This window comes from Phaethon lepturus, unplaced genomic scaffold (assembly GCF_000687285.1).
Source record: "Phaethon lepturus isolate BGI_N335 unplaced genomic scaffold, ASM68728v1 scaffold43393, whole genome shotgun sequence".
Taxonomy (NCBI): Eukaryota; Metazoa; Chordata; class Aves; order Phaethontiformes; family Phaethontidae; genus Phaethon; species Phaethon lepturus.
The window spans coordinates 28,901-39,426 of record NW_010527782.1 but is presented as its reverse complement, the minus strand read 5'-3'; the positions used below and the strand labels follow the sequence as shown (position 1 = coordinate 39,426).

The 10,526-nt window shown below is 45.6% G+C and overlaps 1 protein-coding gene across 1 annotated transcript in view; it reads left to right on the top strand.

Annotated features, from left to right (window-relative positions):
- The first annotated feature begins 6 nt into the window (after positions 1-6).
- The window catches only part of ALDH1A3 (aldehyde dehydrogenase 1 family, member A3), a 34,457-nt gene continuing 23,937 nt past the window's right edge, over positions 7-10,526 (top strand). Inside the window, exons 1-3 of the mRNA XM_010283478.1 lie at positions 7-54; positions 3,703-3,807; positions 9,828-9,968. Of these exons, the coding sequence (XP_010281780.1) occupies positions 9,894-9,968 (75 nt within the window). The 5' untranslated portion in view covers positions 7-54; positions 3,703-3,807; positions 9,828-9,893. The remainder of the gene's footprint in view (positions 55-3,702; positions 3,808-9,827; positions 9,969-10,526) is intronic.

Here is a 10,526-nt window from a genome sequence, read left to right as displayed (position 1 = left end):
AAGGTGCCGCCGCTGCCGCGGCCCCTGCGGAGCCTGGAGGTGAAGTACACCAAGGTGAGCTGGCGACGGGAGGTGGGCAGCAGGCTTCGCCGTGGTGTCACTGATGCTTGGTGGAGTCAGGCTGGTGGTGAAGTAATAGTTTTTTTAATATAAAATTTTCTCCCTCACTGTCATTTATTTTATTTTTTTTTAATTCCTCCTGCTGCTCTAGACAGTAGGCTTATGGGGTAAATAAGGGTGGTTGAGTGAGTGGAGCAAGCAGATGACCGTGGCATTTCCAGGGGAGCTGCAGTTGTCCCAAACTCTAAAGCCCAAGAAACCAACTTTTTTCTAGAGAAAAAAAATGCAGAAAAATTAAAATACTTGCGGTGCTGCCACCCCAGGTGCCCACTGGCACCTCTCCCTGGCTGTGTGGCAGGCCCCGGTGCTGATCGGCAGCAGGCCTGCTGTGTGAGGGCTGTGGTGCCACACTGGCCTGTCCCCTCCCGGCCACCCTGGCAGCCATCTTCCCAAGCACCCAGTGCAGCACTCACAAACCCGCATGGTAAATGCTTTTAGCATCACGTTAGCGCTCAGCAAAATCGGATTTGGAGGGTGTGAGCCTAGGCAGAGGCTAGAAAGCCTTTATCCGTGAGGAAGCTGCTTGTCTGTGTTTTGTTCAGCTGTCCTCGACCTGGTGTGAAGCTCCCCTGCGGTGGGATGGGGCCCTGCTGGGAAGGGGTTCAGTGCCAGGAAGTGTTTTTGGGCCCTGGTGAATGCAGGGAGCATGGAGGAGGGCCAGCGTCCTGCAGGACTGGGCCTTATGAAAGGGCTCGTGTGATGGGACTGGGGCCACCCCACAGTTCCCAAAGAGGAGTGGCGTTCACGCACATCTTGTTGGTGGCTCACTGTCCCGACAGAGCTCCTCCATGGCCTCCCCGCAGGATGAGGAGTCAAGCAGCAAGCGCACACAAAGATGCATCTCTCCACTCTCCATCGATCTTCCTTTTAAAAGACCTTTAAACAGTCACTCCTGACCTTTTGGATTTACCGAAGGCTTCTGAGCTTGATAACCCTGTCCCTCAGAGGTGAGGCTGGCGTTGGTGTGGAGCTGAGCACCGCTGTGGAAACCCCTGCTCCCTAACACAGCCGCAGCTCTGCAATAGCCGAGTCTCTTTTTGTTCCACAACAGCCTGACCCGCTGTCTTGCGCAGTGGGGAAAATATCCTGGCTGGTTACGCTGCTAGGCAGCCTTGACTGCCATAATTTGAACTATGTGGCTGGACTAAAAGAGCTGGAGGGGCTGCATGAGCGTATTAACTACTGTTATGTTTCTGTATCAAGTATTAAAAAAAAAAAAAAAAGCAGAACTTGAAGTTCATTCCCTTGCAGTGAGAAGGAGTAAACAGCGATAGCTTATCCACTGAGGTGTTGATTTGAATTATGCATCTGAAGTACTGAAATGGATTAACAATTAGTGATAATCACTGAACTGGATTAATTTTTAACATCCCAAATTTATCGACTTTTTTCTTTGTAAGGTAAACTTGTCATTTGGCAGCAAATTGGATCTGCAGCTGCTGATTGCAGAATGGCGTAATGCTGCACAAACAGCTCTTTCCTGTGTCCAAAATGGACCTAGCCATTAAGGTTCTTCTTAAACATTCAAATGTTCTGTTTTTTGTTATTTTTATTGTTGTGAACACTTTTAAATACTCCTCTGGGATCTGATCCTGTAGCCATGTATGTTTTAAAACACGGGTTTTTTTATTCTCCAGAGTTTTACCAGAGACTCTGTTCACTGAAGGTATCAAGGTAGTCTCTTAAAAGTGGAAACCAATGTCAATTAAAAGTGTGAATCTGACATTTGATCTGATGCTCCTGATGCATCTGAGAAAATAATGAGCCACAGTCAGTTTTATGAAAACTGCAAGGGGTTTTCTACAAGCTCTGAGTTTCACCAGATGTTTACAGCTGACGGCGCACTTTGCTTAGCGGAGATTTTTATTTTCAGTTCTACTAGTTATGGGGCTGGGGGAGAGGAAAAATTTTCAACAAAGATCTTACTTATGGAGCAGCTTAATGCTTGTCATGGATGTGTGATGGAAGTGATCTGTCCACAGTCCCGTGTCCCAGATCCTGGGCATGAAGCACGAATGGCTGTTATGCTGTTCTGTTTGATTTCAAGTCCTGGCACCAAAGACTCAGGCTATGTGGTGTGATTCCCAGAATGATGCCACTGTATTTCTTACATTTAAAACAGCCTGATCCTGTCACTCTTGTGTTGTACTATTTCTTATAGGAACATTGCTTTCCCATCCCAACCCTTTCACATAGAATTAATGGTGAATGTGGAGGAGAAATGGGATCCTTCCCCAATCCTTAGCTTGTAAGCGTATACCCGATGCTGTAATTTTACAGTTCCTGTCATATCTCCCACACTTATAATATGACTTTTTTCATTAGTGAAACAAAGGAAAACTGAAGTTAAAATGTGTAAATGTTAAAATGCAACATTTGGATAATAGAGGTAATTTAGGAGCATTTGTGTCAGTTAGTTAATATTTCTAATATTGTATCTTTTCTGTGACTTTACTTGACAATTTTTTTTTCCAAAATTTTCTTTTCCTCTGCCTATCTGAAACAGGTAGGTCCAAAAGTGCAGCTTCTATGCCAGTTACATCTCTGATGCTTTTTGCAGAAATAGTCAGGAGAAACTCCTTTCAGGAAAAAAGATGCCCAAGGAAAGAAATCTATGACCCAAAGCAGAGGGAATTCCAAATGTAAGGGATGCAACATTAATCTCCTGGTGGTGTGTAGAGACTCATAAACAAGATTGCAAATGTGGATGACTTCCAAGTAAAAGTACTAGCTTACAGCCGCTAACAGGCTACTAATAAAGATTACTTCATCTAATCTTACTTAAAGTATATTTATAAAATATAACACTGCCAAGTTAGATCACAGTGTGGATAAGATGCATGTTGAATCAATTAATTGTATATAGGTATTCATGTTCTGTTTACAGTGAGTAACAACACTCTAGTATTTAATGCATTTTTAGTTACGCAACACTGGGACTGTTTGTTCTTGTTCTGGAAATGCAATATTTTGAAACACTTAAATCTTGAATCTTGTCACAGACAACTCCAAGTGACGTGGGAGGCTTGATCTAGCCTGTAACAAGGGTTGGTGGGGTAGAACTAAGCCAGTACTTACCCTCCTCTGGACAGTGCTGGGGGGAGGGGGGGGGGCAAGTTATGGAAGTAGCCCAGGGCAGGATACAAACAACCAAGTAATATTGTATGCTGACATTTCATTTATAGTGTGTAACAAGGGGCTCCTTTTGCCTGAACCATACAAGTTTCTCTTGGTGTCTGCTTGCTGTTCCCATGGAGATGTATTTCAAAAACTGTCTGTTTCTCATTGCCAAATTGTGGTGTTATGTGTGGGCCCCATCCTCTGTCGTCCTCTTGCTCAAAACTAACTGGGTGCATGAAGGCTTTTTCATCTGTTCTCTGGCTCAGGTTCTAGTTTGGATAAATGCTGTCTGTATCGCAAATAGTCTCCCTGGGAGAGAGACTGAATACGCTTGACTCTGCCATCAATGGAAACTGAAGAGCCTCGGGACCTTTGAGGAGTACTTGTGGTTTTTTGCATTGTCTACATCAGTGGATTTTTTTTTTTCTCCTCCCCATCCCACTCCCCTTGCTCTCTCTTCAGATATTTATTAACAATGAATGGCATGAGTCTACAAGTGGAAAGAAGTTCCCCACCTACAACCCTTCAACGCTGGAGAAAATTTGTGACATTGAGGAAGGAGACAAGGTAAGTGTTGTTGGAAAGGCAGTGCAAAAGACAGTTTCCAAGGGACTCCCTTTTGCAGGGAAGCACACAGAGGAAAAGCTGGCTTTTAAGACAACGTACATCTGGCCAGACTATGAGCTGGAGGTCTGGGACACTAGATGTGCTGCTCAAGAATTACACTGGGTGGGTGGGATAAATCCTGTCCAACTCAGCAGAGTCACTTTCCCTGGTAGGAGCTGCCTGCCGAACACTGTCAGAGGAATGAGATTTAGCATTGTTCTTGTGTTACAGACTGGAAGGAAGCACCCAGTCTGAGGAAATAGCAATGATGGCATATGCACATCCCTGACAGAACTTGGGCCTCATGTTGGGAGTGCTTTATAAGCAAGCCGCATGGCAGCCTGTTGGAGACACTGAACTGGAACCTGCCCTTTTTTAAACACAATCAAAGAATAACCTGAGTGCTTTGGGGAATTTAAGCTCAGTCATGCAAACACTGCCCACTTTCTGCTAGAGATGTGGTGCTGGTTTTCCAATTGGTGTCATGGGTTCTGGCCTCCTGTGCAAATGTGGCAACTCCCAGTTAAAATCAAACCAGTATCTCTCAAGAACTTTAGTAGTCCCTAGCCCTGGTGCACTGTAGAGTAGCCTGGGGCATAACTGCTTGGGTTTGGTAACAGTCTGAGGATAGAAACAATCAGATGTGATACTTTCTGTCCAAAACAGCTCATCACGTATGGGATAACTGGCCTGATCTATTTGAGAGAGCTGGCCCAAGAGCTGGCTTTTTGCAGTATGTCATGGGAAGGTGATTCACAGCTTCTCCACTCTACCAGTGCTTTGGCTGCTCATTGCTGGTGGCAGTAAGTGATGGGCAGTGTGAGCACTTCTGCCCGTACTCTGGTATCTTTTTCTTGGTATCTAAGGTTGTCCAACACTTTTGAGGCCCAGTGCCTGGTTTCCAGCCAGGTGGTTACCTTGGGGATCCTTTCCTAGTAGGAGTGGTACTAGTTGAGCAGGGGCAATGTGTTTTCTGCTATTATACTGTGTAGAGTATAAAGCCTGACACCTCTGGAGATGGGAGCAAACTTGTTTGGCAATATGTATCTCCAGCCTGCATGCAAATAGTGTGTAAGGTAGCTGTTCTTTTTGGATGGCACTAAAGCAACCTCTGAGACCTATTGCCAGGGGGAATCTCTGCATCCAGGGGTCAATTACAGATTGAGGCAGAAACAAACATTATCTGTAATTTCTTTATACAAACTGGGTAGGACACAACTGTGTTTAGTTGCAATGACATGTAAACAGTGTAGTTGAAGCTAACTCTGATGCAACTGTATTTTGCTAGGCAGAAACCATGACGTTGTTATTGTTTCAAGAGATCGGTGTCCCCTCAAGCAGTTACAGACCATTACATGAGCATTTAAAGCCTGCTTCTTAATGGCTTGGTTAAAGAAAATTGTTATGCAGAACTAAACAACCAGTTTTGCATCTTGCCTCCCTGAGACTTGTCCCTGCCTGAATTCAAGGATAACTTTCAGCTTCTGGCTGGCAGGAGAGTCACTGTAAACCTTTCCTTGGGGCCAGTCAGTGGAGGCTTCTGCCAGTGGATGCTCAGCATAGGTGGCTGACTCCTTGGCGCATAGAATAATTGCAGGAAAGAATGTAAGTTAGCTGTACCTTGGGTGCTGAAAGCCTCTTCTTCCACCCCTTTACGTCACACATTTTTTTACAAAACTGGGATTTTTTGCTCTAAGTAGGTTTTTGTGAGGGATTGAGTGGGATTAGATTGGGATCTGGATTAGTTAGAAAGCAATCACGGGTGAGAAGCATCCCAAACTAGCTATTTGGCTACTGGTTTGATCATGTTCCACTGTCCTCTAGCAAACTGAGTCCCTTGTGACTTCCTTTGCCCTGGCTGAACATCCCCTCCTAGGTGTGTAACTCCAGTCTGTTGGAGTTACCACAGAAAGCGGTAAGTTGTGTTTGGTGGTGCTTTCCAGTGTCTTATCCCCACGTGCCACCATACTTGGTTGTGCTGGTCAGTACCACGGCAGGGGTGGCAGTTCCTGGAACTGGCTGTGTCTTCAGCTGTGCTGTGCCAGGGTTGGCTCTGGCTTCGCAGCAGGCTGGGAGCAGGACTCCACTTCCCCAGCACTGAAGAGCAACCTGCCCCTCCCTGGCCACGCAGTGTATTTTGCTTAGGCTGCACGTGAGGGGTGGGAATTTGGCAGCCTATATCTCAGCAATGACAGTTTAGTCTGGTGCTGAAACTTGGCCAATGCTTTATGAGGCTAGGAGCAAAGGTTTTGTTGTTTGTTCTTTAGATGCAGGATTTAAGACAAAATTGCCCTTGATGGGATAGTTGGGATAAAGGAAAATCTTGTGTGGAAAAAGAAGCGCTGAAAATAAAACAGCAAATGATTCCACTGGATGCTTGGAGGCTTTTTGCCTCCTAAATAACGGCTTAGTGTACAAGTGTTTGCCAGGTTGATAATAGAGAAGGAATATCTTTCTTCATTAGACTTCTGCCCCCGGTGAATAGTGCAGCACCAGAACTTCCACCCTGTCTTGGTGTTACCATGGGAAGGCAAAAATACTTGCACCACTGTCATTTCTCTGGTGCTGTTGATAACACTTGAAGACAGGCTTTCTTCTTCTATGAGCTTGCTAACATCCACCAAGGGCAAGGGGAGAAGGTGCTCCTTCCTCAAAGGAGTGGCCAGCTCAGCTGGCTGCCACAGAGTGTGGGCAGCAGGTCCACAGCTGTAACTGTTGAGCAAACTTGATGCTGTGGAGCATCTGTCATGATTGTTTCTAAGCAGTTTGCTCTCCCGTGTGGATCTTTGAAGGGTGGTAAGAGGGGTTTGTTCACAGTCATTCTGCCCCCCTCAGATTGCAGTGGCAGGCTGAGATAAGAGGCTGCAGGATTATTACTCCCTACAGCAGACTTTCAGTGCCCTCAATAATGGTTTTGTATGCTTCGGGCTGTTAAGATGCTGGTTTGAACTTGGGTTCAAAAGTTAGAACAATGCAATGTGTAGACTGTTTGCAGAGGGTTTGCAGGGGAGAAAGTCAAGGAATCTCTTCTAACTGAGAGACTGTAGAATGCCCATGTCAGAAAAGTGCCTTTCCAAAGATGTGCACAATAGAGGCTTTCTGAAGAAGTTAGTAATTGAATTGAAGAAAGACAGTCTCCACTGGGTGTGCTTCATCCCTGGCATGTCTCCTTACTGGCCAAACTGAAGTAGTGTTGTACACCCTGGGCCTGAAGCACAGCAGTGCTGTTTTGCAGGTGTTTTTTCCTACTTGCAGAGCCAGTGGGGTGATGGTCTCAGCTGTGCTTGGCAGCCTGCTGCTGAGGCAGGAGAGAGGAAAAAAGGGCAGGATAGAAATGGAGCAGCAATAAGCAGGACTTGAGGTGGAGGAGGTAGCTTAGAACAAAGAGCGTTATGAGTTTGTTCAGGGGAAAATGGTATGCAGTTGTGTAACTGGGGGTTGTATCATAATGCAAACATCCAGGGTGGGTATGAAGGTTTGCAGGCATTTCCCAACGCTGCAATGCTTGACTTTGCAATCTTAATATTCTCTTAGTGGAGCTTTTTATGTAATACTCAGTAAATCTGTATAGATCAGAACTGAGCACCAGTATGCAGGGACCTCCTCCTCCTTGTGGTTTTGTATACCATAGTGTGTCTCTGGCACCTTGACAGTTACGAGTCTCTTTGTCACGCATTGTGCCTACCTATTGCAACACGCCTGCAATGAACATGCCATTCAGACTCCCCTAATGCCTAGTCATAACAGGATGGATTAAGAATGGCATTTCAGCCTTCCTGAAGAATTTCCTTGTTTTTGCTGGTCTCTCACGCCTATTGAGGCTGTGCAGGCGCACAAGATCTCACTTGGTGGTGCTGTCCCTGAGGGTGTTTTGGGAAGGCCTTTTTGCTTGTGTGGTAGTAACTGCAGTCTCCAAGCTGCTATGTGTACCCAGCATGTCCAAGAAAAGAGACAAGAATGAAGACAACTAGTATTTGCAGGAGCTGCAGCAGGGCTCAGGTGCTCCCATGTTTATGGGATGGGGAAGACCTGGGCATGCACTGAAGTCTTCTGCCCACAAGCCATCTCATCCCTGTTCCTGTGAGTGTCAGGGTGGTGGGAAGTCCATCGGTACTCAGGGCATACTGTGCTGTGGCCTGTGCTTCTGCAGACCCAATGGTCTGCACATCCGTGCTTCCAGCCTGGTCACAGAAGCTAATTAATTGCTGCTAAGGGAAGACTTGTTTAAACTTGACATGCTTCTTGTGTTTCTTTGTCTGCTTTGTCACATAAAATATTACCTCCTTTCAGCTTGAGTCTTCATTCCAGCAGGCAGGATGGGGAGTACATAAGCATGTAGTGGCTGGTGGTGCCTTCTGGCTTTTGTGATGGGCCAGTTTGAATCCAGATCAACTCAACTGGAGCAAAATGTTCCAAAGGCCCATTCTGCCTGTAGGTGATGGGCCCCAGGCAGGACATGCCTGCCAGTGCACAGCAGCTGCTTGCTACGTCGGCCTTGCCAGCACCCTTCCTTGACCAGAGCCATTCTTAACCCCTTGTAGCAGCACAAGTTTCCTCTAATAGTTTCCCCATCAGTGCCTTTCCAAAAGGGTGGGGTTCTTTTCCTGGCAGTATAGGTCAGACTGTTTTAAAGCTGTGTAATCTCCTTGTAAAGAAAAGGAGCCAAACTTAGTGTAAGGTGGCATTTCAGTGGGTGATGACTTGCTGTTTTCTCCATGAACTTTTGCTGTAAGAAAGCAATGTGTCTCACCATAACATTTTTCTTGGTTGAGCACCACACATTTCCCCATGAGGGGGGAATGGCCAGACGTTGTTGGATCAGTACAGAGGATTACTTCTTAATTGTTCCCAGAGACTTGAGATAAGACATAAATGAGAGCAACTGGTGAAGTGCTATGAGGAACGATCAAGGCCTGAAACTCTCCCTCCTTTCCCACCCCTTGAGCCACATATTGTGGTGAGGTGCAAGTTCTCTGTCAGCTGAAGTGAGGCATGGGCTGTGCCAGACATTACGTAGAGCAAGATTCTGTCCAAGGCCAGGGCAAAATATGCTTTATGTATGCTTGGGGTACAGCCTTGGCCTCACCAATGTTGATGGCAGTGTTCCCATTGACTTCATTGGGTCGGGAGGTTGCCTTTAGCTTTACTTTTTTAGCCAACATATGTGGGAAGAAGGGAGGAGTCCAGGGCATACCGTGGCCAGAGCAAATGCATGAAGCTTCTCTGGGAGGAGGGGGTATGGGGAGACAGAGAATTCACTGTCCACCTGAGTAGTAACTTGGGTAAAGAAGGTTAGATTTGGTCTAGAGCATGGTAAAGCAGTTGGGAGATGAAGGGATGAGTGGCACTAAATCTGTGTAGGTGAAATGCTTTTGTCATAGCACTGAACAATAAAACCCTTTCCATCTGGTAGAAGTGTTCTGGAGCTGTGATCTAGAATCTAAGGGAGTTTTTTTTAGTGTGTTAACTGTTACTAGCATGGGTTCCAGTGGGACTGAATGGTGGGATCTGAGCTTTGATTGTTCCCCTGGATAAAACCGTGATCTCTCTCATGAGGGACTTTCCTTCCTACACTTGTTCAGAGGAGGATGATTCATGTAGGCCAAGGGCCTGTCATGCTTAGGGAAGCTGTAATGGGAACAGAATTGGAATCTTGTTTCTTCATCCTCCCCCAGTGTCACTTGCATCCTGTATCAGTAGGAACATGATTCTGGATTATTGTATAAACAAACCAGTTGCATAAAATTACCTTTGAAAGACTCTATTGGTACTCTGACCCCAAGGTTGTTTATGAGCCCAGGCCAACCCCAAAACTTATTGCAGGCTTGGGTCCAAATCCAGGAGTAAAATGGAAGTGGCTTTGTCAGACAACTTGGTTTTAGCCATCACATCATCTAGGAAGCAGCTTGATGGGATTTCTGTGCAATTGTCCAGCTCCTTCCTTGTAACCTAAGGTTTTCTTGCGTATGTGGCTACTCTAGCCTGATGTGGATAATGCGGTGGAAGCAGCAAAGGCAGCATTCCAGAGGGGGTCTCCGTGGAGACAGATGGATGCCCTAAGCAGAGGACAACTCCTGCACAAGCTGGCTGATCTTCTTGAGCGAGACAGAGTCATCCTGGCAGTAAGTACTGTGATTGGTGAGCAGTGATAAACCAGCGACTGTTGGCTGATAACGCGGCTCCATCCATCTGATTTTGCTGCATCCATAAGATCTACCTAATGTTTTTCTTTTCTCTCACTTTATGAAGGGCAGAAGAGTACATGCAGGAGTCATGGCTTACCTTCCTCTTTCTGCAGGATGATTTTAGAGGCCTTAGAAGAAGGCCGTTAGTTTTTCTAGATAGTTGACTTCTCCAAAACTTCAGCTAGTTATTGAAGTGATTACAAATATTAATACTTAAATTTTCAAAGCAATAAACATTCTTTCTTAGTTTAACAGTCATCAATGTTCATAGCTGTCTCCCAACTCTTATCTTAAAGGCAAACAAAAACCACAAAACAAACAACAAACAAACAACAAGAAAAAAACCAAAACCCAAACCACCATGACTTGGTTCTTTATTGCAAAAATGCAAGGCCAATTTGACTTCTTTGCAAATTGCTTCCCCTAAAATGGGGGCTGGAAAGAAAATCTTTCTCTTGCTGGATGTCATCCAAAGTTTAAAATGTGTGTAAGTGG